This window comes from Oncorhynchus keta, chromosome 21, assembly GCF_023373465.1.
Source record: "Oncorhynchus keta strain PuntledgeMale-10-30-2019 chromosome 21, Oket_V2, whole genome shotgun sequence".
Lineage (NCBI taxonomy): Eukaryota > Metazoa > Chordata > Actinopteri > Salmoniformes > Salmonidae > Oncorhynchus > Oncorhynchus keta.
Window position 1 is genome coordinate 4887085 of NC_068441.1, and position 27943 is coordinate 4915027.

The following is a 27943-nucleotide window of genomic DNA, read 5'->3' on the forward strand; positions in this document are numbered from 1 at the left end:
AAGTACAGAGATCCTTTAAAACCTGCCCCAGAGCACTCAGGACTTAGGTTAAGCCCTAAGCACACAGCCAAGACAAGGCAGGAGTGGCTTCGGGACAAGCCTCTGAATGTCTTTGAGTGGCCCAGCTCGAGCCCAGACTAGAACCCGATCAAACAACACTGGAGACCTGAAAATAGCTGTGCAGCAATGCTCCCCATCCAACCTGACAGAGATTGAGAAGTTCTGCAGAGAAGAACCGGAGAAACAAGTGTGCCAGCTTGTAGCTTCATACCCAAGAAGAATCGAGGCTGTAACCACTGCCAAAGGTGCATCAACAGTGTACTGAGCAAACGGTCTGAATACTTATCTTTTTATTTACATTTGCAAAAATGACTAAAAAAAGTTATGCTTTGTCTTTATGGGGTACTGTGTGTTGATTGAGGGGGGATAAAATGTTATCCATTTTAGAATAAGGCTGTAATGTAAAATGTGGAAAAAGTCGAGGTCTGAATACTTTCCGAATGCACTGTATAGAATAGTTGACATAAGAACTGAAAGCAGAGGACAATATGGCAAAATAGTGTATTGTCCAAAATGCTTTTACACATTGGACACAAATGTACCAGTACACAGACAATGAATCTGTGTTATATTTCATATGTAAACAGTCAAGAGGTGCATTTCAAGTACTTCATTATAAAGTGATATACAATAATGTGTCTTTATTCAAATTGTCCCTTTACTGTATTTTCAGTGTTATTCAGAATTTACAAATTTGGCACCAATTCTGATTTGAATTTCTCCCACTCAGAATATTTCTACAAACTGGTATGGGAAACAGTATGGTTAACAGTTAATGATCACAGTAGTTACAGCACTGCATTTGGTGCAACTTCTTCATTCCTTTTGTTAATTATACATGTTTGACATTTTGTATAAAAAAATAAAGTAAAACGCTAAAAAAGAAGGTAATGGGAATATAGGTATTATATATTAACGTAGCCTAATTACTGATAGAGGATACTGATGGTACTGTACTTCTTTAGGCTTGATTAAACCAGAGAGCCAAGCACATAGGCCTGTCTCATGTGCGAAATGAAGATTCATTCAGTGTGATGATTTTTAAAAAAAAATCCAAACAGTTCAAAGTACATATCTTTACCACGGGAAAGATGGAACAGAACTGTTAGAGTCTTTTCTTTGGGGTGGGGAGGTGCACTATATTTTTGTCATATTAAACGGAGTATACACCGCACCCAGAAGAGACCTTGGGTTACAGAAAGATTTGCCAATAGCTATACAAAATTATATAGGTCGGAATTCAATCCAACGCAGATTAAAAGCCTTATCACTGTGTGCATGCTGTTAAAAGGCAATATCCCAGGACATTAACGGAGATCAAATAAGCCATCAAGGAAGCGGATGGTAGCTCAGCTCAATCTGAAATCACATTTAACCAAAGATCAACCACAAAACACAGGTCATTTATCTGCATTTGTTTGAATCCCAGCGCTTGTAGGGTTACATACAAGGCTTAAACAGATTGCTACCTGTGGCACCCAGACAACCAACTGAGGGGTATGACTACAATTTGAAGCGTGAGTGTGTGCAGGCAGGAGGGGATGACCCAATGACCCAAACTTTCAGTGTCAGTAAAGGCATTTTCTTTTTTTGTTGTTGCAAATGAGCCAGAGCTGAACAACCCATCAAAATGTCCTCTTAAAATGAAGGCATCACCTTGTAACGTGGCGAAGTACACTAACTCCTGACATCAAATCGTGGCATTCTTCAACACAGACTAAATAGACACATTAGACCACCCTCTCCTTTTCTGATTTCACCCGTTCAAGCGATTTGTCTTTGCAGTAACACACAGAGACAGACTGTCCTCTAGGCATTCTGCATCTCCTTGCCAATCTTGTAGCTGAGGATCTTGTTCCAGTCAATCTTGGTGCGGGTGACAGGAAGCTGTCGGCGTAAGGCTTTGAACGTGGTGTCAGACATGGTCTGGTAATTTTCACTGATGGCCGTCTGGAAATGAGAGAAATGTTTAGACTCTCGCCCCTCCCCAATGACAAGAAATGTGATTTATTTCAAATTTATCAAAATATTACTGGGAGGAAACATAAGTTGCATACCTGGTATTCATTTTCTGCATCCTCAATGATTTTCACAAACTCCTTTGCAGTCTGAGTCTCATTCTGTCAAAACATGAGAATAAAAAAAACAAGTGTTACACCTCAGATGTAAGGTAAGAGTTGTCATGCCAAAGGACCAATAAAAACATCAGAATTCATGTCTTCGACAATTGCCTGTAAACTTGACAGAGATTGAAGACCATCTCTATCATAAAGGCCCTTTTTTTCTTCATCTTACTTCCCTTCATGCCCCAATGAACAGTTAGTCTGCACCCTTCTACTTCCTTTTAACACTTATGTGCAGGTTTAGAGGAAATAGGCCACAAAACCACAGTAGAGTATCATGAGTGTCTCCTCTACTAGGCCTGACTGACACTTCAAGCATTCTATCATTACCAGTGTCCTTTGCAAAATAAGCATGCCTTTAGTGCTACTGATTGTGGGCACATTCTACTGAAAGGGAAACTCACATTCACTGTGAGTGATTCCTGGACATCCTTGTGGCTGACCAGCTGCACATTTCCATCCTCATAGTAATGTACCTATAACCACAAGATAGGGGGTGAGAAGCAATATACAATATGACATGAGAACAAGATATATGTTCAGTAAATCAATATGACTTTCAGGGGCCTGTGCCCAACCAGTTGTCTTGAAGAGGCTTTTACACAGCCGGACAAAATGGAGGACACTTGGCGACAGACACTAGCCTACCTGTATTTTGAGGACTCCAACGACTTGAGCTGTAGATTGGGATATACTGAACTTCCATTCAGACCTGCAACGGCCATTCCTGAAAACACAAATCAAAATGAGTCCTGACTCCTTACCCAGTCATAGAAATAGATATTATGTTGTAAACAAAAACAAAACAAATTTATATTTAAATGAATAATTCTTAAAGTGTACTTGCATTGTACACTCATTTACCAGAAGTTCTTTGGTTGAAATTGGTGACCTTCAATGCAAGCAATTATGGTTTGCTGGCCATCTATAGTTTTCCCATAAACCTGTGATGAATAAAACAAGGTTCTGTCAATGTTTACCATGCTCATCTTTATCAACAACACTTGTACAGTCCAAAATAATTCATGTTTCCAGCATGAAAAGCTCTTTAAAGATAATATTAGTATGTCGAATCCAGGCTGTGTCACAACCGGCTGTGATTGGGAGTCCCATAGGGCGACGTACAATAGGCCCAGCGTCGTCCGGCAGAGGCCGTCATTGTAAATAAGAACTTTCTTAACTGACTTGCCTAGTTTTAAAAAAAATTAAGAATCCTATCCTGCAGGTGAAAAGGAGGACGTACAGTGCAGACGCCGCTGGGGTAGTGCTCCTTGACGTACGCCCTCAGGGCGCTGTCACACGCATCTCTCCACGGTCTGAGAGACGCCTCTCCCTCGTGGGGCTGGGTGTCACTGGCCTCCTTCCTCAGGTGGTCAAACTTGAATGACTGCTTGTTGTGGGGGTCAAAGAAACGGCCGTTGCCCAAGTCTCCATGCTCGGTGATCAGTACCTAGAGAGGGGGAGGGGCGGAGCACAGGGACACAGATAGAGGGCATCAGTTGCTGCATTGACCTTACAGATAATGTGATATATACACACACACATACGTACATTACCAGTCAAACGTTTGGACACCTACTCGTTCCAGGGTTTTCCTTATTTTTATATTGTCGAATAATAGCGAAGACATCAAACATGCATACATACAAGAGTGTGCAAATCTGTCATCCAGGCAAAAGGTGGCTACTTTTGACTGGTACTGTATGTATGCATGTCACAGTATGAGCCCAACCAGTTTCAAAACAGCTGGGTAAGAGTCACAGTTCAGGTGACTGAGCAGCTTACCTGATCATCATACCCTTCAAGTTTGGCAAGGGTGAACTGATCCATGTTGTACTGGGCAAAGGCTCTGTTGAAATACAGCAGGTTAAAAGGTTATATTTGCACAACAATGCATGAACAGAATATAGATAAATAAAGAGAACTCCACTCACTGCGCTGCACCCTCCCTGAGAAGATTGTCATTGTTGAGCAGTATCCGCACATCTTAAATCAAGAAATGGCATTATCAAGAGACTACCAACAGCAAAGCATTAACAGACTGTATAAAAAATAAACAAGTACCTGTGTAGTAAATAAACAGTACAATGATCATACTATTTCTAAGCATACCCACCGTTGAAGACTTCATTGAATTCTCCAGGTGGAGCATGGACGACGAAATTAGCCGCAATGCGGACCTGAGGGAAAGAGAATACAATGTGATAAACAACTTTTAAGGCTGACGGTCAGTCGAAAAAAAATTGACAGTGACAGTATAATGACAGCCATTTTACCCTGGTCACTAGAGTGAAGCAGAGAACAGTGACTGGCTTGGCTGCCTGATGAGCCTACCTCTGCTCTGTCCAAGCCATTCCTTAGAAGGGGCTTTTTTTAGCAGCTGTAATGCATATGTAAGAATGTGGGGTGTGAGAGGGGGGGGCTAGGACATTTTAACAAGGGCCCCCCCTGAAAAAGTCTAGAGTACACTGAAATCTGTTGATGGAACGACAGTATTGTAGGCCTATGTACAGTACCAGTCAAAAGTTGACACACCTACTCAGTCCAGGGTTTTTCTTTATATTTTCTACAATGTAGAAGAATAGTGAAGACATCAAATATATGAAATAACACACAATCATGTAGTAATCAAAAAGTGTTATTTTATATTTGAGATTCTTCATAGTAGCCATACTTTGCCTTGATGACAGCTTTGCTCACTCTCGGCATTCTCTCAACCAGCTTCATGCAGGAGTCACTTGGATTGCATTTCAATTAACAGTTGTGCCTTGTTAAAAGTTTTATTTGTGGCATTTCTTTCCTTAATGACTTTGAGCCAAATCAGTTGTGTTATGACATGGTAGGGTGGTATGCAGAAGATGGTCTTTTACCAAATAGGGCTAAGTCCATATTATGGCAAGAACGGCTCAAATAAGCAAAGAGAAACAACAGTCCCCCATTACTTTAAGATATTAATCAATATGGAACATTTGAAGAACTTTGAAAGTTTCTTCAAGTGCAGTCGCAAAAAGCATCAAGCTCTGGTGAAACTGGCTCTCATGAAGACCGCCACAGGAAACGAAGACCAAGTTACCTAGTTGCTGCAGAGGATAAGCTCATTAGAGTTACATGCACCTCAGATTACAGCCCAAATAAATGCTTCAGAGTTCAAGTAACAGACATCAACTGTTAAGAGACTGCGTGGGCCTCCCGGGTGGCGCAGTGGTTAACAGCAGCGCCAGTGCTGTACAGCAGCGCCAGCTGTGCCACCAGAGACACTGGGTTCGCGCCCAGGCTCTGTCGTAACCGGCCGCGACCGGGAGGTCCGTGGGGTGACGCACAATTGGCCTAGCGTCGTCCGGGTTAGGCCGGTAGGGAAATCCTTGTCTCATCGCGTACCAGTGACTCCCGTGGCAGGCCAGGTTGATTGAAGACATTTTTAAAGAATAATGTGCAAATATTGTACAATCCAGATGTGTAAAAAGCTCTTATAGAATTTACCAGAAAGACTCACAGCTGTAATCTCTGTCAATTGGCTCAGGGATGTGAATACTTATGTAAATGAGATATCTGTATTTCATTTTCAATACATTTGCATGTTTTCACTTTGTCAATATTTGGTCTTGTGTCTAGATTGGTGAGATTATTTTTTATTTGTTGTCGTTTCAACCTGAATAAAACAAAAATGGGGAATCAGTCAAGGGTGTGAATACTTCTGAAAGCACTGTAGATGCTCCCAAAGACTGTGGCACCTTCCCACACAGAGCAGTATTTGTGAAATACTATACTCATTCTACTGGTCTGTACATATATCTGACCGTATCCCTGCTGTGGGCCTGCCATTGAAGTGATAGGAATGTTACACCCCAGTAGGGACTGGCAGCTTCAAACATGTATTTGCCTGCAGCTGACAGCAAGAACAGTCCATTTTCAAGCTTTCAAATGAAGGTTGTTTAGTTTTTGATGATTCAATCGCAATTTGTTGAAATGGCCACAATCACTATGATAATGTATTTTCTTCAGAAGAAGTCTTGTGAATATGGTTGTACAGTATGTTTGTGTGATCCCATGAAAAGTCCAATGATTCCTATACCAAGTAAGAGGTCAACAGTTCATTGTGTTGTAATTAGGGCTGTCAGAGTTCTTGTAATACAATTTTTATTGCGATTAATTGCATTATCTGAACGTGTTCAAGAGCGACTGCCTTTAAAAGCAACAAATCCCTTTGAAAATGTCCTATGGGCATCAATATGAGCCAGAAACCGTTATTGTAGTATACAAAATGACTACAAAGTGAATAAGATCATTTTGGTCATAAAGTTAGTTGTCAAAAACTGAGTTTGGAACATAGTGCTGTGAAAAAGTATTTGCCCCCTTTCAAATTCTCAACTTTTGCATATTTTTGACACTGAATGTTATCAGATCTTCAACCAAGACCTAATATTAGATTAAGGGAACCTGAGTGAACAAGTAACAATTAAATACTTATTTCATAAACAAAATTATGCAAAAAGTAATTGCCCCCTTACACTCAACTGGTTGTGCCAACAGTTGTCTTTGGGTCAAAACACACAATCAAATCTACATGAAAATGGCTAAAAAAAGATAGAAATTTGAAGTTTTGGAATGATCTAGTCAAAGTCCAGACCTAATCCCTATCGAGACTTGAAACGAGCTGTTCATGCTTAAAAACCTACACTGAGTTAAAGCAGTTCCGCATTCAAGAGTAGGTCAAAATGCCTCCACGGTGATGTGAGACTGATCAACAACTACAGGAAGCATTTGGTTGCAGTCATTACAGCTGAAAAGGAGGCACATCCCGTTATTGAGTGTAAGGGGACAATTACTTTTTCCACACACACAAGAATTGTGTTGCATAATTTTGTTGATTAAATAAGGATAAATTATTTTTGTTATTTGTTCACTCAAGTTCCCTTTATCTAATATTAGGGTTTGGTTGAAGATCTGATAACATATAGTAGCAAAAATCAGAATGTGGGCAAATACTTTCACAACACTGTATGTGCGTCACAAGGAGAAAATTAAGATTGGGTTTTGATTTGACGTGACGATGTCCATTTGCCTTCTAACATGGGGTTAACAGCTGTGGTGACTGCTCTCTATCCAATAACATAGGCAGTGAGAGACCTGCCAAGCAGCACAAATTTGTTAACCAAATTCAAAACCTTACCCTTTTTTTTACTTGAGTATACTGCAAACTCCTTAGACATCAAATAAAACATCCTCTGCAAAAAACATTAATTAATTACAGATTTTTTGAGTTCTTAGATTATTCTGTGGATTTTGAGGAAGTGAAACACGGAAGATGTCAGAAAACACACCAAGACTGAAATCAAATTTGTCTAATGAGCAACAGAAAAACACCTGCCTGTCGGGGTGTTTAGTCACCCTTTTAAAATACACTGAAAACATCCCAAATACAGTCTCAAAGACCAGCAGGTGGCGATTTTCAGTCGTTTCGTCGTAAGGGAATCTACGCAGCCAGGAATCTACGCATACACTCATATCCCCCGTGAACTGGTTGAGACACAAATCAATCTCCATTTAGGCTGCAAGGTGTCGATTTCCTCCTTATTTTTCACCACCATGCTACAGTGGCTAATGAAAGTCCCAGATGTTGCGTATCGCATTCAGCCAATCAGATTGCAGCAGTCTTTTTTCAATCCTGGTCTGATTGGCTGAACGCAATACGCAACATCCGGGAGTAGCATTAGTCACTGTTGCATGGTGGTGTAAAATGGTGTTTCATAAAGAAAGTATGCATATTTCAACAACAAAATCTGCTTTCTTGCCTTTAATCCAGTTGAGGAAATTGCTGCCTTTGCAGCCTGAATGGATAATGTTTTACGCACAAACCGGTCCACAGGGGATACAAGTGTATAGCTGGCTGCATAGATTCCCTTTGGACGGTAAGATGAAATGACCCAATATCGCCATCTGTCTGTATTTGGGTTGCCCAAAGGCCATCTAAGGTAAACAGCTAAAAAGAACTATGCAATGTCCACTGAACAAAAATATAAATGCAACATTTAAAGTATTGGTCTGATGTTTCATGAGCTTAAATACATTTTTTCCATACAAACAAAAAGCTTATTTCTCTCAAATTGTGTGCACAAATTTGTTTACATCCCTGTTAGTGAGCATTTCTCCTTCGCCAAGATAGTCCATCCACCTAACAGGTGTGGCAAATCATGAAGTTGATTAAACAGCATGATCATTACATAGGTGCACCTTGTGCTCCAGACAATAAAAGGCCACTAAAATGTACAGTTGTCACAACACAATGACAGATGTCTCAAATTGAGGGATTGTTCAATTGGCATGCTGACTGCAGGAATGTCCACCAGAGCTGTTGACAGAGAATTTAAATGTTCATTTCTCTACCATAAGCCACCTCAAGTCATTTTAGAGAATTTGGCAGTATGTCCAACTGGCCTCACCACCACATCTATAGCATTTTGTGGGTGAGTGGTTTGCTGATGTCAATGCAATGGTGGCGGTGGGGTTATGGTATGGGCAGGGAGCATAAGCTACAGACAATGAACACAATTTAATGTTATCTCTGGAAAATTGAATGCAGAGATACCATGACGAGATCCTGAGGGCCATTGTCGTGCCATTCATACGCCGCCATCACCTCATGTTCTAGTGTGTTAAATGCACGGCCCCATGTCGCTAGGATCTGTACACAATTCCTGTAAACTGAAAATGTTCTAGTTCTTCCACGGCCTGCATAATCACTAGACATGTCACCCATTGAACATGTTCGGTAGGCTCTGAATCGACGTGTACAACAGCGTGTTCTACTTCCCACAACCACTGAAGAGGAGTGGGACAACATTCCACAGGCCACAATCAACAGCCTGATCAACTCTATGCGAAGGAGATGTGTCACACTGCATGAGGCAAATGGTGGTCACACAAGATACAGACTGGTTGTGATCCACACCCGTACTTTTTTTCTTTTTTTGTGACCAACAGATGCATATCTGTATTCTCAGTCACGTGAAATCCATAGATTAGCGCCTAATCTATTTATTTATAATGTATTTTATTTCCTTATATGAACTGTAACTCAGTAAAATCTTCGAAATTGTTTCATGTTGCGTTTATATTTTTGTTAAGTAAAAAAAAACAAGTGTGCCGTTTTTCAATTCACCTAAATTGTGCTAACTGTTACTTTAGACAAAACAAGTCATTACGGTAAAGTTAAAAATAAAAAGCAAAATCTGATTTAATTACATCTTAATTTGAACTAATTCTGAACTTGACATTAATCAATATTTTTATTTAATGTTTGACAGTCCTGGTTGTTATAGTCAATCGGCTAGATGCAATGTAATACCACCAAGACAGACAATGTGATAATGAATAGAATGATGCCTATGGCGATGTTCTTCGGAGTTGTGTCTAGCACAGTGGGTATATGTGTCTACGTCTTAAGACACATACCCACCTTAGCTAACATTTACAAACATTTTGGCTAGCTACAGACTCGTATTTACGCAAACTGATTCTTGCGTTCGGTATTATTTACATGATGAGTAATAGTTGGTTCAATTAACTCCGTCAGTTTATTTCCTAGCAGACAGGATAGTTAGCTCATATGTTAACTAGTTAACGTCAGCCAGCCAGCAAGCTAACTTTAGCTAGGTACTAGCTTAGCAAACTAGCTAATGTTATTTCTGCAGCCAAAATAATTTAGGAAGGACACAACAACCTAGCCAATTTACTAAAAATCGTAAAACAGTGAACAAAGCTTATCAAAATACTGACTAGTTATGTAGCTACCTTCTCTTCCCCAGTGAGCTGTTCTTCGAAATTTGCCATCTTGGCTGATCTGCGACAGTGATGAAGCGGATCTCCACAGTGTCACAATAGACATAACAATGAGCCAGATATTTCACCAGATGTATAAATGTCAAACATCCGGTTGGCGTTCCACTCACTACCAAATATGGCGATGAGAGGAAGCCCAGTGGCCGGCAGTGGGAGAAGATGGAGCGAGTTGGATTTTGTCCGAAATTCTGAAAAAAATCTCATCGATGAAACGTTTGATCTCCATACAGTTTTCTGTTTCCAAAACTAGAATCTGTAAAAAACATGGTGGACTGCGTTTTGTAGACTTTAGGTTTTTCCAAAGTAAAAACAAAATGCGTTGTTTAGATGGAGTGCGAGGGCGAATTGTGTTATTGCATTCGCGCATTTCACAGAGTAGGCGTTCCCTAAAGAAAATATGTAAATTAATGTTAGAACAGGCCAATAGGAGCTCGCTTTCTCGTGCTTGGCTCTGCCCACCTCCTTGTTTGTTCGGGCCAATATGATTCATTTACTCCCATTGGAAACGACAGGCTCTGATTTTCCTTGGGTTACTATTAACAAATCTTTGGTGCCACTGGCACATGATTCCTCTGTTTACAGCACAGCCATCCGGTAAAAACATGGAGGACGCCACCAGCAGTAATCCTCAATCTATTGGATTTACAGATAAATTAAAATCATGGCTGTCCTGGTCATGGACATACATATGTGCAGTTTGGTTTGCCATGGTTTTAACTATGATATATGTTCTGCGAAGCCCCTTGAAACTGCAGGACACTCTTACCTCAGGTGAGTTAGCTAGCTAAAGTAACGTTAGCTGTAATGCAGAGCCATCAAAGAATGGGCAAGCTTGCTAGTTCGCTAATGTAACCAGCCTGCTAGCTAACAAATATACATCGAGAGACAGTGGATGAAGTGAAAGTTTGACAGTTCCATAGCCAGCATCTCAGGTTGTTTTTTAAATTAAATATTAGACAGCTATTAAACACCTAACGTTTACTGTTATGCTTATGCATAACAACTAACCTGCTAGCTACATCGCTAGTGTACATCATTCAAACTAGCAATGCATAGTGATTGCTAGAATTGCATGAGTTTCTTAGTCAGTGTGGCTATTCGCTAGAGACATAGCTAACGAGCTATATCTCTCTTCACCAATGGGCTTCTTCAACCTCGCTAGCTACACGGACCCAGCACAGGCTCTGTCTGTAGTCGGCTCTGCATTATATCAGCCTCTAATTTACGTTCAGTGTTATATCTGAATCCCAGTCATATTATTCAGTCAGGCTTGCGCAGTGTCATCAATTTGTGTGTTATGCATTTGATCTAACATGCCTGTTGTTTCAGCATCTGTGTTCTTGAATACACTGACCCCTAAATTCTATGTGGCACTCACTGGAACATCCTCTCTCATCTCTGGCCTAATCTTGGTGAGTTGTGAAGATCACAGGGTTATTCACTGCATGGGGGTTGGTGAATATAGTTAGTCCTGGTTGTAGATTGGACACTCCACATTTGCAAATGTGCAATTCAAATACCAACACCAAAGGGAACCTAGATGTGTTGTACACTTAGCTAGTGCACAATGATACGATTCAAATAAATGGCAATCAATTTCATTGTCAAGAAGATGTGTATACTGGTACATTCCTCTCTGTATGACTGGCCCAATCCCCTGCTTGCAGATATTTGAGTGGTGGTACTTTCGTAAGTATGGGACCTCGTTCATTGAGCAGGTGTCTGTTAGCCATCTTCGGCCTCTCCTAGGTGGGGTGGAGAGCAGCACGACCACTGGCCTGTTCTCCTCAGTCAACGGAGAGGCTGAGCCTAGACCCAGTGTCTCAGGTAAACATTTCACCTATAGTATGGTTCCCCAAACAGACCAAAGACCTGGGTCGTAGTAATTAGTGCACAGCACACTGTAGCAAACCGCAGCAAAACATTTTGCAATGGACAACAAAAAAATGAGCATTTCTGATTGGACAAGTTCAGGTGCTCTCTCACTGTTTCAGTACATTTTTCTTCCATTTGGTGGCCAGTGAATATGTGACTCAGGTTTGCAAGGCCATCACTGTAATGACACTTGTCTTTTGCAGAGTGTAAAGTTTGGAGGAATCCTTTAAATCTATTCAGAGGAGCAGAATACAGCAGGTAACGTACATCCCCCACCGCAGGATGTCACTCATCCTGAGTTTTAGCTACACTGGCTTTCTATCTAAAGGTAAATTGCTATTTATAAATACTTTGCCCCTGACACTCTTTATTTTGTACCCCTCTAAAGGTACACATGGGTGACTGGAAAAGAGCCTTTGACCTACTACGATATGAACCTGTCTGCTCAAGACCACCAGACCTTCTTCACTGGTGACACTCAGCAACTCAAGACTGAAGATACTGGTTTGAATCTAAGCTTTTCAACTGGTATATTATGATGTATGAAAGCCAAAGTTTACATTTCTGAGAAGGAATAGAATCCTTAATTCTTTGTTAAAAAAAAGACTGATTTGGGCCTTATTGGCCTGCGGACAGTCTTCTGGATCCATGTCTAGGCACTACGTTCAGTATTTTGTTATATTTTTCTGTTCTCTTACAGTTATGCAGAAGGCCTGGAGGGAGAGAAATCCCCAAGCCCGGATCAGAGCAGCTTACCAGGCCATAGAGATGAACCACGAGTGAGTTCTACCGCCATGACAGTTCGGTTGCGGTTCGAAGACCTTGCACGCTCATTTCGGGAAATCCAAAATGAATAGTCTTATTTAGGCCAAACAAGTAGGTGTATTCTAGTAGAAGTAGAAAGCAAAGCAAGTGTCTTCCCTGTGGTTTTTAGGTGTGCTGCTGCCTATGTGCTCCTGGCTGAGGAGGAAGCTACCACCATCACAGAGGCTGAGCGGCTGTTCAAACAAGCCCTGCGGAGTGGTAAGAGAGAACAGAGAGTACAGGACCAAATCACAAGCCTCAGGCCTTTTGAAATCATTAGTCTGGGATGGGGTTTTTGTAATTAAATGCAATACATTGCCTCTCTTGCATAGCTGGCAAAGACATCAACTTGCTGGTGTATATCAAACGCAGACTGGCCATGTGTGCACGCAAGCTGGGACGCATCAAGGAGGCAGTGAAAATGATGAGAGATGTGAGTGTTGCCATTTCCTTGACCAGGGGTGTTAAAATCAGGGCCTTGAGTTCTGCATTATGGCTGTTTATGCAGGTAACCTAGCAGTTACAGCATTGAGACAGTAACCAAAAGGTTGCTGGTTGAAATACCCAAGCTGACAAGGTGAAAAATCTGTCTGTTCCCTCGAGCGACCCTTTAAAAACAACACATTTCACTGTACCTATCTGGTGTATGTAAGATTTATTTTTATTGATTGATGCCATTGATTGGCTAGAGGGAGAGTTCACTTACCTGGGATGCATTCAGTTCGCTTCAACGTTTGCTACATTGCGTGACGGTTTGCATCGTTCTTAAACAGCCTTTGTGGTATGTTTTTGCTCCCATGTTGGCGGGGTGTGGCCGGATCAATATGGGTGTGACCATCTGAAATCACAAAACTCCTGCAGCACACCATTCATAATCGCCCTCTGGGCCACCATAATCACAAAGCTTTTCAACCGGTCTTTCAGTAGAGTACCATTTCCGTTGAATTCATCGTTTTACACTGTTTTGTCATACTGAACGCAGCCCTGGTATTAGTCACTGTTTAGAGGATAGAACAAACAGAAGTAATGTGGACCTGGAGGCTGTGATTTTTATTGTCCTGTCTTTAGTCCTCTTCTATGCACCTTTTAATACTGGTTAGTCAGGACACTTTATGATTCCTTCTCTCACTTACTGTTCCTTACTTTTTCCCAGTTAATGAAAGAATTCCCACTGTTGGGAATGTTGAATATACATGAAAATCTCCTAGAGGCGTTACTGGAGCTGCAGGCTTACGCTGACGTACAAGCAGTCCTTGCCAAATATGACGGTAAGCTATATGGCATGTAGCCAATGTTTTTATCCAAGGCGACAGTAATGAGTGTGTACATTTTTCATATTAGTGGGCCCAGCGTTACTCAAACCCACAATCCTGCCGTTGAAAGCCCCATGCTACCAACTGAACCCCGTAGGACCACGTGAGGAAAAACAGGGTTCAAGGCAACAAACGACAATGACTTTGAACCAGTCCTCTGTGTTCATGATTTCCAGACTCCTAGTTTGAGCTTAAAGTGAAATAACCATCATGTGTTCTCGTTGTAGACATCAGCTTGCCAAAGTCAGCTACTATATGCTACACGTCTGCACTGCTGAAAGCACGGGCTGTATCAGAGAAGTAAGTGTCCCCGTGGGGGAAATTTAGATTTTTAAGATCCGTTAGTAACCATTATTGTACAAAAATTATAAGACGTACAAAAACAGTATATTGCATGATCTATACTTGACAAGGATGCATCTGTTTTTATAGACAAGTAGCACGGGGGAATTCTGTCTACTAACAATCAATACTTTTTTGTGGGACGTCCAACTCTCTTTTTTTATGACTGAAGTGCAGTAGTACTTCTGTCTTAACATGGGTGTGTCTTTCTCTCGGTCTCTCTATCTCTCCATACGTCCCAGGTTTTCTCCTGAGGCAGCATCCCGGCGGGGCCTGAGCACTGCAGAGATGAACGCTGTGGAGGCTATACACAGAGCTGTGGAGTTCAACCCACATGTGCCAAAGGTCAGTCGAGACCTTCAGCCACAGATCTAGGATAAGCTTATGCTCTCCAAAGCCTAACCTTGACCATTAATTGCAAGAAACGTACATATCTAGAATCAGCTTAGCGTACCCTATCCAAGTCCGAACCTGAACAATTAGTGGGGGAAATGCAACAACTGATATGAATTTGTATGTTTTTTCCGTTTATTTGAGCAAATTCTGTCATTTTTTTACAAACACAGGTGATGGCTATTTAGTTATTTTGCTGTACTCCATTCTCTTCTGGGGTGATGGCAGCAGAGAGCATCAATGTCTCTACCAGAACTGTGCTGACTTTAGTACTTGTAAGGACCTAGGACAGCCAGCTGGTGTCAGTATTGCACTGCATCGTAAATGTAGCTGCTGTAGTCAGGACTGGACCTGTGAGCCACTACTCACTCTCTCTGTAGCACAGTAGAACACGGTGCCCTGCACTTAGTGGATTTTTCCAAAGGTAAAACTATAAGCGTAATTATTATTCCATTAGCTATCTATCAGTTGACTATGAAGAGTTCCTGGTGAGATCTGGATCGTGTTCGGTAGGGCATACTGTAGCAAAATCTTTTGCAACAGAAAATACAAATCTATATTTTTACTGCATAAGATCAGATAGTACATCCCCCGTTTCAAAATATTTTCTACCTACTGAACAGGAACCTGAGGTGTAACCTCGTTGATCATGGACATGACTGGGCTGTACTCTGGTCTGGGTGACAACAAGGGGCCTTGATGTGTCCCCTGCAGTAGACAGACAGAAACAATTCCTGCACATCTCTTCCCACAGGGATTAGGCTTGGATGTCCTATAGTAAAACACACAATCCCCCACACTCTCTCTCTCTCTCTCTCTCTCTCTCTCACACTCACTCACATACACAGAGGTCGCAGCCTCCCTACAGCAAATGTGCGTGTGTGTGTGTGTGTGTGAGCTGCGATGTGTGGCAGTCACAGGCAGCGAGGGGGAAACTCAGTGCTTTGATCCAGGCTTTGATGTAAGGGCCCTCATCCTGAGTGTCTCCCTGTCCCCCACCTCGCCCCAGGGACATTGCTGCCCCCCTCTCTGCTCCCTTCTCAGCCCCCCTTTGCCCCCTCTCATTCCCCTTCCATGGCACTGACAAACAGGGCGGGTCAGACTATAAAGTAGTGATCCCAGAGATAGTGCACATCTACAGCACCTCTGCTTTCAACTGGTGTTACCCCAGACCCTTCTAACTAAACTCTGAACCTCGAAGCCAATTCCACTGCATTTTTTTCCACTGTCCCCCTCTAATCAAGGACTGATTTAGACCTGGGACACCAGGTGTGTGCAATGAATTATCAGGTAGAACCAAAAACCAGCAAGCTTCGGACCTCATAGGGTTGAATACCCCTGCTCTAGACCGTTGAGCTGAGAGAGACTAATATGTTCTCTCCGTCTGTCAATCTCTGTCCCATTGAAGAAGATCTTCTCCCTCCCAGGGTTCACGTCTCATAGTAGACAGGCAGACGGGACACTCCAAACCTTTTAGAATTGTTCAAATCCGTCAGATATCGACTGAATTATAGCACATAAAACATTTTACTGCCACTGACGCATAAATGACACATAAATGAATGTGAGTTCAGGGATTTTGGTGGGAATTCAGGTATAACATGTATTGTCATATGTCACTTATTTTTCTTAGAATGAACTTATATATATACACAGTACCTTCAGAAAGTTCACACCCCTTGACCTTTTCTACGTTTTGTTGTGATTCAATTTAGATGTTGTGTCACTGGCCTACACCATAATGTCAAGGTGGAATGATGTGAGACATTTTTACAAATTAATAAAAAATGAAAAGCTGAAATGTCTTGAGTCAATTCAACCCCCAATTCAACCCCTTTTGTTATGGCAAGCCTAAATCAGTTCAGGAGTAAAAATGTGCTTAACAAGTCACATAATAAGTTGCATGGATAGTGTTTAACATATCCTTTTTGAACGATTACCTCATCTCTGTACCCACATATATATATATATATATATATATATATATATATATACAATAAGGTCCCTCAGTCAAGCAGTGAATTTCAAACGCATAGACCAGGGAGGTTTTCCAATGCTTCACAAAGAGGGGCACCTATTGGTAGATGGGTAAGGGGAAGAAAAAAAAGAAGCAGGCAATGAATATCCCTTTGAGAATGGTGAAGTTATTAATTACACTTTGGATGGTGTATCAATATAACCATAATGGTGTCCTTCCTAACTCCGTTGCCGGAGAGGAAAGAAACCGCTCACGGCCAGTTGTAACTTTAAATAGTTAAGAGTTTAATGGTAGTGAAAAAACTGAGTATGGATCAACACCATTGTAGTTACTCACCAATACTAACCTAAATGCCTGAGTGAAAAGAAGCCTGTACAGAATAAAAAATATTCCAAAACATGCATCCTGTTTGCAATAAAGCACTAAAATAAATTGTAAAAAAATGAAATTAACTTTGTTCTGAATACAAACCGTTACGTTTGGGGAAAATCCAACACACCACATCACTGAGTACCACTTTTCATATTTTCAAGCATGGTGGAGGCTGCGTCATGTTATGAGTATGCTTGTCACCGGCAAGGAGTGGACTAGGGAGTTTTTCAGGATTAAAATAAACAGAAAATCCTAGATTAAAACCTGGTTGTCTGCTTTCCACCAGACAAGTCAACATTCAGCAGGACAATTACATAAAACACAAGGCCAAATATACACTGGTGTTGCTTACCAAGACAACATTTAATGTTCCTGATTGGCCTAGTTACAGTTTGGACTTAAATCGTCTTGAAAATCTATGGCAAAGATGAATGTAACATATGCTCAATGCTCTGAATACTTATATACATATCTGTATTTCATTACATTTAATACATTTGCTAACATTTCTAAAAACATGTTTTCACTTTCATGCGGTATTGTGTGTAGATGGATGAGAATAGTTTTTATTTCATCTATTTTGAGTTCAGGCTGTAATGCAACAAAATGTGGAGTAAGCCATGGGGTATGAATACTTTCTGATGATACTGTATATTTTCTAATGGTATCAGGTATATTTTTTTTCTTAAAGTAAATCAAATGAGAGATGCCTCATTTGCATAAACACAATGGGTGTATTTTCATAAGTGAATACATTAACATAACGGGATGGAACAGGGCTGCAAAAACATGCCCTGTCTATGCCTACCTGTGCTGTCTATGCCTACCTGTGCAGACTATGCCTACCTGCACTCACCTGTGCTGTCTAGACTGCCTAATTTAATTACTGTTGTTGTCACTTTCTTTTGCGTAATTCAACAAGTGTATCAATAGCAGGATATCCTAGATTAGAAATCACCACACACAGGAAATAGATGGCTGCGACTGACTTAACGTGGCGACTTTTAAAAGAGTTGTGCCTGTCGCATTGACCTAAGGAGTGCGGGAGTGAAGCAGGTTCTTTCAGCCTCACCGTGTCAAGTCAATTCATTGAATCCGCTAGAGGGTTGGGTGCTTTGGTCTTCTTATAGTCAAAGCTTTTGAGATTATGCAGCGGGATTATTTCCTGGTCTAAATGATTTGTGTCAGACTTGTCTTTGTTTATTTATTTATTGATCAAGGTGAGTCCCATTTGAGATCTTATCAAGATCCGGTGTGTATCTCTTTCACAAGGGACCCCTGTCCTTGTCTGTCTAAATGGTCAGTGAGTGCACCTGTAGCCGTAGAGCCCGAGGCATGCCTGGCGTGGGCTGTTTTCTGCCCAGCAGCCAGTGTTCACACACAGATACCAGTTGTTCACTGGACTGGAGCGAGCTGCTCTGGCTCTGTTGTGGGTGGGCTTCCATTCCCAGCAGCTTCCCCGCATTCCCCTGCTTCAATCAACGAGCGAGACCCCCCCGATTCCTCCCACCGGCCTCGGCAACGTGACCCCTCAGCAGTCAGTCAGTCCACCAGCCAGCCCCCACCAGGCAGCCTTGGAAGAGTGGTGTAATGAAGGCAAGATTTATGGGCATTCTGGGAGGTCAGGCGTGGGGAGTGTTAGGGCCAGCATCGCAGCAGGCCTGAGGGGATTATATATGGACATCACGCTACATCACATGAGCAGACTGCACTAAATGCTCCACACACCCAGCTGTTTCAGTGCTCAACCTCTTAACCGCTCTGCTCGCCCCCCCCCCCTCTCCTCGCCACTTTTTTCTTGTCTGTCCCAATCAGTCTCGCTCTCCCTCTCTCTCTCTCTCTCCAAGGAACAGTAGAATGGTTGAGAAACCGGACAGAGGGAAGCCTGTATGGCTGGTCCAGTGTTAAGGACACCTGAATGTGTTTTATATTTGGCACACTCCTGTGGTTAACACTTCCTCGCTCATTTGGAGTGTGCTGCTTTGTGCCTGGTCGCCTATGTTGTGGCGATGGCCTCCTCGGCCTTGTTCAGAATTCAGGTGGATGGAGGCTTGACTTAGGTCAAGTGTGATCCAACACTGCACTGGAGGAGATGGTCGGCAGTAAGAAGTGCCTTGGCACAGCTCTAGCGTCAGCTCACCTTCACCAGTTCCTTACCTTAATCATTGGAAGGAACAATACAAAACTTACCTTCTTTTTTTTTTTTTTGATCAGTTTCTCGGGTCAATATCATCCTCCAGCATCTGTCCAGTTCAGTCCGCCGCTACCTTCGGGTGACCTAACATGACAGACGGCCTCAGAGGTCACCTATCCTTCAACAGCACCGTGAGCCAATGAGACGACGGCTGGATGTCGTCAACTTGTTCCATTGTGCTAAATGCCGAAGATTAAAATCAGAGGGAGGCTTATGAGTTATGCTCCGGCGTATGAGTGTTCCAAGATAAAAGAGGAACGTCAATGAAACTCGATCCCTTCATCAAAGAGGCGACTGGTGAAGGGGGGGGGGGCAACGCAGAGGGCCGAGGTGTTACCCACCCTTATGCCAGGGCATGCCAGGAAGGACAGCTGCCAGTCAAATGCTTTGGTAACCATCACCTCTACCCTTATTAAACACACTGGTATACCTGGTTAAAAGTGCTGCTCCTAACAGAATGAAGTATGCTCAGCATCTATATAGCAGGCCTCTCCAACCCTGCTCCCGGAGAGCTACCGCGTAGGTTTTCGCTCCAACCCTAATCTTGCACACCCGATTCTAATAATTAGCTGGTTGAAAAGCTGAATCAGGCTAGTTGCAACTGGGGCGTAAACCTACAGAAGGGTAGCTCTCCAGGGACAGGGTGGGAGAGCCCTGATCTATACAGTAAGCCTAAATGCTGACTGGCGTAAAAGTCTCAAATTTGGCGAGGACATGAAAGTCGCGCACGCCATTGAACGACTGCAACTCAAATAAATCACTGCAGAGAGGAGTGGAGTGCGCTGAAAACGTCTTTAAAAAGTGCTAGACACTCAATCTCAAAAACGTGAAACTCACAGACCGTTATCCACGCATAACCAATCAGCATCATATTCATGCAGACACACTGTAGCCAGCCAGCTAACACACCAGCTAACTGTCCCTGAGGGAAGAGGAGAGCAGTGCAGAGGCCCTGGGTGCAGCCTCCTGGGCAAGCAGGGTGGCTCTGGGCTGCTATGCACTGGGCTGGCTGGCTGGCTGAGCCTGTGACCATGGGGGAGATTAAACAGGATTAGCTTTAGGGTAACCTTCCCAAAGTGTCAGTCTAAGACCCATAGTCCTGTGAAGCAGGCTGCCTGGGAATCCAGAAGGCCCAACCCCAACGGTCCCTGCTGGCCCCACAGCCCAGGGGACCAGTTCAGAGGGGATTAACGCCACTGCCACGCCGCCACACACACACACACACACACAGTCCAGACACGGAGGAAAGTCTGCAGCACCACACAGCATAGCCTGACTCAGTGGGAGGAACTCACAAGGGGAGTTTACACTCTGAAACTAACAGTAAAAGAGAAGAGAGAGGCTTTAGATTTCCCCCACTTGAACAATTGCAAAACAAGGGCCCTCAACAAATGCCTCACGAGGAAAAGTATATTTCAGTCTATCGGTCAGATAGCCTTAGCCTAGGGAATTATTGCTCAACAGGATATGGATGAAGTGCTGACTAATTCCCATTCAAATAAATGAACTACACTGCCCTTGTCTTCCTTGCACTCACACATTCACACTTCTCTGCTGAACAGCACAAATTTAGCAGATTGCGACTGTTATTGCGAAATGCGGTTGTTTACCTCGCGCCGGTTGTAAGCCACCCTGGATAAGAGCGTCTGCTGCTGAACTATGCCAACGCCTTTGTACCTGTAATGTACTGTAATGGCGTTGTTTCCTGTCTGCCTCTATGTCTGTAGTATTTATTAGAGATGAAGAGTCTGATCCTGCCTCCAGAGCACATCCTGAAGAGGGGGGACAGCGAGGCGGTGGCCTACGCCTTCTTTCACCTGCAGCACTGGAAGAGGGCCGAGGGAGCCTTAAACCTGCTGCACTGCACCTGGGAAGGCAGTACGTACTGGGACATTGATTGATTGTTTGATTAATTAGTAGGTTGATTAATTCATTCATTGCATTTCTGGCAGTACTCGCATTAAAAAAAAGAGTTGACATTTAAAATCTATGCATGTACATGCTTGATGTGTTGTTCTGCAATTCTCTCCTGCCCCTGAAGCTTTTCGGATAATTCCCTACCCTCTAGAGAAGGGTCACCTGTTTTACCCCTACCCTGGGTGCACAGAAACAGCAGATCGGGAACTGCTGCCCTGTAAGTAGAAGGACAAGTCACTACTATACAGTATACTCAATGCAATGGTCAATTCTGATGATAATATGTGCCTCTATCTCTCTCTTCTCCTCTCTCTCTGCCCCCCCCTCTCGTTCTCTTCTGCAGCCTTCCACGAGGTGTCTGTGTACCCAAAGAAAGAGCTTCCCTTCTTCATCCTCTTCACAGCGGGCCTTTGTTCGTTCACTGCCATGCTGGCCATGCTCACACACCAGTTTCCTGAGCTCATGGGCGTCTTTGCCAAAGCAGTAAGTCGTACAATTCTCTTCCACTGATTGTTTTGGATGTTGGGGGTAATATTTACTATGGACCGCTTCACATGGCTTTTCATTCTCGATGGTCATTTGGGCTAGGAAACAAAACAAGGTCAGTCAATATATAAATGGAATCTGGATGTGGTATTTCTCATCACCCTTCTCGGGAGTTGCAGAGGTGTGGCATTGACATATCCTAGTATAGAAAATACCATTAAACTAGAGTGATTTGCTGATATCGACCTGGGTCTGTTTTAAATTTAGAAGCGTTTTAATGGGAACGATTAAATTCTTAAGACATGTTGTATGCGTGTTATTATTCTCATGTACTCTGACCCATGCACTCTGACCCAGTTGTCCTCCTGTTGTCTGAGTAGATTCCTAGAGTACTGTACTGTATGACTTGGCGCAAAATCAGCATCTCCACCTAAGCCCTGTCCCAGCCAGGTAGTTCGTAGTACACTCATGTATTGGATAGCAGGACTTGAAGATCATCCACAGAGCAAAAGCTAAGCGGGCCACCTCTAGTGATTTATTTCAGACTAGATAAGTGACGTGGGCCTTTCTCAACCAGAACAGGCTAGTCTTGCGTCGTCTCACTCACCAGTTCCAAGTCTCTTGAGAAAGCCGGAAATGTAGGTTGAGAACAAGCGAGCAACACCTTCGCTCAGCAGCACCGTACTTGGCTACTATAGAAGACCTGAAGCGGAAACTTGCTTTGATGACGCCGGTTTTCCACAGAGCCACACCCTGTCAGGAGGGTCTCCAGGGAATGTGGAGGTTAAGGTTTAGGATGATAGAGTGTGCCTGTCACTACCAGAACAGGTTAACACCTCCACGCAGTCCTTCTGAAAGGGCTGTTTTCCAACCCAGACTCAGTTGCCTAATGCACCGTGCCTGTTAAACATCAAAAGTAAAGAACTGCAGTCCAATTGCCCCCATAGCCCATTTTACAGAGCCCCTTTTCCCGCACATTATGGGAATATATGGGGGCCGAAAGAGCGTAAGCCAGCAGCTGATAACACAATCCAACATAGGCTTACAGCATGCGCATTAGTTCCAGGGTTTAAGCATTGGGTTTGATGTATGTGATTTAGTCCCTTGTTTATTTATAAGACAGTGTGGCAGACTGTCAGTGTTTCTGTTTTTAGCCTGTTTGGCTAGGCCCTCTCTCACGCTAATCCTCTGTTTACGGTGGCCCTGTTTATTAGCTCTCACTTTACACAGCAGAGCAGGGCCATTAGCCTGGGCAAAAACAAGTCCGCAGAGACCGCCTGGCACTCACACTTTTGTTATGGGAAAGACTGCCTCTAGATAACACTTTTACAGCGCAGTGGAGAGCCTGGTTTGTGTAAGGGCCAGATAAAGGCACTCCATGAAAGCCTCGGAGGCTGGAGGGAGGGGAACGGCCCAGGCCCACACCGTTCTCTGAGGAAAAAACGAGATTTCTGCTGAAGAGGATAAAAAATATCCCCGGCCTGAAACAGGACAGTGGGGGTGACCCCCCCCCACACTTCCCCATTTCTACTCCTAGCCCTACTACATGTCTGTCCTCAACCAGCTTTTATTAGGTTACCTATTCTGTGGCTCACTGGTGTCAGTAGGGCTAGGTCTAACCTAATTCAAAGTGTGCTTTGTAACTCACTCCATCTTATGGAGGATGGATGTTGTTTTCAAAGTCTTCAGAAGTAGGTGACTGAGTGGTATGACGAGAGAGCGTTTATTTTTTATATACACTACATGACCAGAAGGATGTGAACACCTGCTCGTCAAACATCTCATTCCAAAAGCATGGGCATTAAAATGGAGTTGGTCGGGGCTCTGTGCAGGCCAGTCATGTTATTCCACAGTGATCTCGACCAACCATTTCTGTATGGACCTCCCTTTATGCACTGGGGCATTGTCATGCTGAAACGGGAAAGGGCCTTCCCCAAACTGTTCGATTCCCGGGACCACCCATACGTAGAATGTATGCACACATGACTGTAAGTCGCTTTGGATAAAAGCGTCTGCTAAATGGCATATATTATTATTATTATTATTAAAGCTGGAATGTCATTGTATGCTGTAGCGTTAAGGGGCCTAGCCCGAACAATGAAAAACAGCAACCAGACCATTATTCCTCCTCCACCAAACTTTACAGTTGGCGCTATGCATTGGGGCAGGTAGCGTTCTCCTGGCATCCGTCAAACCCAGATTCGTCCGTCGGACTGCAAGATGGTGAAGTGTGATTCATCACTCCAGAGAACGTCTTTCCACTGCTCCAGAGTCCAATGGCGACGAACTTTACACCACTCCAGCCAACGCTTGGCAATGCACATGGTGATCTTAGGCTTGTGTGCGGCTGCTCGGCCATGGAAACCCATTTCATGAAGTTCCTGACAACAGTTCTTGTGCTGAAGTTGGTTCCAGAGACAGTTTGGAACTCGGTAGTGAGTGTTGCAACCGAGGACAGACAATTTTTACGTGCTACACGCTTCAGCTCTCAACGGTCCTGTTCTGTGAGCTTGTGTGGCCTACCACTTTGCGGCTGAACTGTTGTTGCTCCTATACGTTTCCACTTCACAATAACAGCACTTACAGTTGACCAGGACAGCCCTAACAGGACAGGAATTTGACGAATTGATTTGTTGGAAAGGTGGCATCCTATGACGGTACCACGTTGAAAGTCACTGAGCTCTTCAGTAAGGCCATGCTACTGCCAATGTTTGTCTATGGAGATTACATGACTGTGTGCTCAATTGTATACACCTGTCAGCAACTGGTGTGGCTGAAACAGCCAAATCCACTAATTTGAAGGCGTATCCACATACTTTTGTATATATAGTGTATCTTATTTGACTGTGTGTTTTTTAAACACTTTGACACATCTGACTCATGGTCACTGCACGCTGTTTGTTCTGGGTGGACGTGTCTGTAGACTTGTGATTATTGAAATGTTTACCTAAAGGCTTGTTTTTATAAACACAAGCAAATAGTTGGACAAAATACCTTTCAACAAAATAATGTGTGAAGACCACACTCAATAACTTTCCACTTAGCAGACCTGAATTTGGAAAAAACCTTGATCAATCTTGTGTTTTCAAAATATTTTCCATTCCTGTTGTTGCACTAGGCATGAGGACTCGCCTCTGTCTGTCACGTTGGGCAGTGTCATCGCTGTCGGTTGAGACTCAACGCATTGGGGGAGAGAGACCCATGGCATTGCATGCTTAAGCGTTGGCCGTGGTTCCAGATACTAGAGCAAAATGCTGTGGCCTTGCTTCCCCTATCCTGTCACAACCATCTGTTCACCTCGCAAACGTATTGCTTCATAAACACATTCAAGTGTTGTTTATGGTGGATTTAACTATTGGGGTTGAAACATTTTTTCAGATATGCGACCGCGGGCCAATTTCAATTGGTTAAGCTGGACATGGAGGCCTCAACAAGGGTTTATGGGTCTCCTCTCTCCTTGCTTATTTGTTTTGGGAGAGCGTTTTATAGAATTAGACCTTGGATCCCTAGGGTGTAGTAGTGATGCAAGCGTTGGTATTCAACCCTAGATGAAGGGTACATTCTAACATGCCCCCTCAGTACAACGCGCCAGGCCAGTGCCTGTCATCTCACATTTGATTTCACCGTACTCCACAGCAGTCTGTGTAGTTTGTTGAATACAGGGGAATAGCAGTTGTCAGAATTCAAAATGAAAGTGTGTTCATTTCTGTTCATCAGTTATATCGTGTTGGTGTAGCCAGCCCCTCCAGTAGGCCAATGCCACGTCATGGCATTGTAAGAAATATAGTTATAGCACATGTGCAATTGTGTTATTGTTGTGACTGAGCTTGTAAAGATATACATGTACAAAGATAGAGCTGTGTGGTATGATTTGGGATGGTGTAGGCCCCTCAAACTGAACTCTAAGACCTCAAAGCCAGTTCCACTGCATTTTTTTCCCCATTGTCCCCCTCTAATCAGGGACGGATTTTAGACCTGGGACGCCAGGTGTTTGCAATTAATTATCAGGTAGTACAGAAAACCAGCCGTCTCCGGACCTCGTAGGGTAGGAGTTGAGTCCCCCTTGTGTAGGCTATTGAAAGCAGTGTATTGAAATATCTTTGTTTCTTTCGTTCCTCAGTTCTTCAGCACCCTATTCGCACCCCTGGGTTTCTTCGCTGACAAGATGGAGAGCTTCATGCCGTCCAGTTTTTGGCATCAGCTGACTCGAATCTGACCCCATCACACACACACACACACACACACGCACCACATACACAAACACACTCCTCAGACAGCAACACTTCAAAACTATAGACAGAAATGTTTTGCTCTCCTGTCTTCAGCATTTACACACACTTTGGGAATGATTCTGTTGGCGAAGCCTTGTATCATGAAGACAGATTTTTTTTTATTTTTTTAAGTAAACGTTTACCAGATATTCACACAGTCATTCATTATTTTTATTATTATCATTATTATATGAACTTGAAGTTACTTTGAGTAACACAGAATGGTAAATTGAGAGTATTTCAACCCACAGTTTACTCCCAAGTCTGGCCTCGAAATTGGGCCATTCTCTCATAGAGGAAGTGCCGAGACAATAAGTGAAACAACAAATGAATGATTCTAAATGAGCACACCATTTTATTTGTATTTTTTTTGGACTGCGATGACGGTTCACGTTTCATCATTCTGAAAGCTAACACTACAGTTCCTACTCTGTTCTATTTGCGGTTGATAATATTTGGCCAAATGTATTGCCTCTGTTGGCTGGTGCAACAGGAGCGAGAGAGAGGTAAAGAAGAGGAGAAACGGTACTAGAAGGCCTGTTTTCCAGGATCACAGTTATGTACAGACACATTTCTGTTCACTAGAACAAAGTATGTGTCAAAAGAGTACATGCCAGTTGAGATGGGTAAAAATAAATAAATAAAGCATAACCTTTATGGTACAAAGTTTTCCTATGGGGTCAGAGTTTGCGAGACCTTCTAAAAAAAAAAACTTTTAAAATCCTTGATTTACTGCCTCACCCTGTCTGTGGTGTATATAACGCCTGCAACGTTTTGCCAGTTGTTGCTACGGCATGCCACCTCAGTATTATATAAATCTAGCCCTTCAGACGTTGCATGAAAATGTAAATGGGATATTGACTGGTCACGGCATGGGCATCACTCACAGCCAATTACATAAGGGAAAGCTGCATTTCTAGTTTCTCCTCTATGAGTTGGAGGCAACTCGTATTGCTCAGGTGTTCTGGGCAGTGTTTGACTTGGGCAGGAGCTCACCGGAGCTGGGTCCCGGCACCGGCATGTCCTACTTCTTGAGCTCCTGTTCCTCTTTATAAAATATTAGCTCAAAAGTATTGTGGAGCTCCTGCACTTACATATAAACAGTACCGGCACCCAAAATGAGTACCGGCACCTATTTCAGTTCAAGTCAAGCACTGGTTATGGGGCAATAGCAATCACAACAGGACACTATTTGTTTGAAGTACTGTATGATCTCACTTTATCCTCATCAGAAAATACTCTGAACCATGATCTAAGTCTAGTCAATAGCCAATATATTGTGGCAGGACTTGAATAGCATGAAGTGCCTCACTGGCTCAACAGACAGATTGGAAATAATCGGCTTGATGAAATGGAAAGACATTGCCCACGATACTGCCAGATATTCATTGTATTGAACCAACGTTGCGGGCATACAGTGCCTTATTCACCGGGGAGGACCAGTGGTTTCAGAACATGCTCATTCATTTGCTAATTCCTTCAACTGCGTTATACGTTTGAGTATACGTGAACCCAATCATGAGTCATGGCAGCAGTGAGAGCTGACCGTTTATTGGTTGCTGGTGGTGCGTTGGCATCACGGTCAATTATCACACATTGCTTGAGCAGCACTAATAATTGGTTTGCTTACATTCAACATGTGTGTCAAAGCCATCAACATTCCTACCCGGCTATACTGTGCACTATCTGGGTGTACTTACTGTGCACTATTTTAATTCCATACTGTTGGATTATATTTGAGGAACATGATGAAATGCTGAAGACAGAAGTCATAATATTTGACCTAACTACCATATGATGAGTTGGATAGCTCACAATAAGTTGGTTATTGAATGTCATTTTAATGTGTTTTGTGTTTGAATTTTTCTTGTACATTGTGAACAAATCCCCCCAAAATAAAAACGATTCAAGATGGAATTTGTTTTTATGATTATGTCTTGGGAATGTGGGCCTAGGAGGCTCTATGGTTTACCTAG

General features: G+C 42.9%; 2 protein-coding genes across 3 annotated transcripts; one reads left to right on the forward strand and one right to left on the reverse strand.

Moving 5' to 3' along the window:
- Positions 1-686: 686 nt before the first annotated feature.
- On the reverse strand, positions 687-10348 carry LOC118399976 (F-actin-capping protein subunit alpha-1-like). The gene is made up of 10 exons (XM_035796261.2): positions 9975-10348; positions 4300-4363; positions 4118-4169; positions 3969-4032; positions 3427-3633; positions 3048-3127; positions 2832-2910; positions 2588-2659; positions 2118-2180; positions 687-2010 (listed from the first exon to the last, which is right to left on the reverse strand). The coding sequence occupies exons 1-10, from the start codon at positions 10011-10013 to the stop codon at positions 1870-1872; spliced, it is 861 nt and encodes a 286-aa protein (XP_035652154.1). The 5' UTR covers positions 10014-10348; the 3' UTR covers positions 687-1869.
- Positions 10349-10484: 136 nt separating this feature from the next.
- On the forward strand, positions 10485-27884 carry LOC118399975 (suppressor of tumorigenicity 7 protein-like). 2 transcript variants are annotated; one of them, XM_035796259.2, is made up of 15 exons: positions 10485-10793; positions 11352-11434; positions 11690-11849; positions 12101-12155; positions 12286-12425; positions 12598-12676; positions 12832-12920; positions 13034-13134; positions 13855-13969; positions 14242-14314; positions 14599-14701; positions 21021-21171; positions 21335-21427; positions 21554-21693; positions 25817-27884. In XM_035796259.2, exons 1-15 carry the CDS (start codon positions 10586-10588, stop codon positions 25910-25912), a joined length of 1686 nt encoding a protein of 561 aa, XP_035652152.2. In that variant the 5' UTR covers positions 10485-10585; the 3' UTR covers positions 25913-27884. The 2 variants fall into 2 exon arrangements, with proteins under 2 accessions (XP_035652152.2, XP_035652153.2); XM_035796260.2 differs by having other exon boundaries at positions 10486-10793; positions 12286-12401.
- Positions 27885-27943: the final 59 nt, after the last annotated feature.

What these genes read in the sequence shown, in the direction of transcription:
- LOC118399976 (XM_035796261.2), bottom strand. Translation starts at nt 10,013, where the DNA reads ATGGCAAATTTCGAAGAACAGCTCACTGGGGAAGAGAAG. An exon ending in AGCTCACTGGGGAAGAGAAG is followed by an intron (nt 4,364 to 9,974) that starts GTAGCTACATAA and finishes TCTTTCCCTCAG; the next exon opens with GTCCGCATTGCGGCTAATTT. An exon ending in AGGAATCACTCACAGTGAAT is followed by an intron (nt 2,181 to 2,587) that starts GTGAGTTTCCCT and finishes ATGTTTTGACAG; the next exon opens with AATGAGACTCAGACTGCAAA.
- LOC118399975 (XM_035796259.2), top strand. Translation starts at nt 10,586, where the DNA reads ATGATTCCTCTGTTTACAGCACAGCCATCCGGTAAAAACATGGAGGAC. An exon ending in GCAGGACACTCTTACCTCAG is followed by an intron (nt 10,794 to 11,351) that starts GTGAGTTAGCTA and finishes CTGTTGTTTCAG; the next exon opens with CATCTGTGTTCTTGAATACA. An exon ending in AGATCGGGAACTGCTGCCCT is followed by an intron (nt 21,428 to 21,553) that starts GTAAGTAGAAGG and finishes TCTCTTCTGCAG; the next exon opens with CCTTCCACGAGGTGTCTGTG.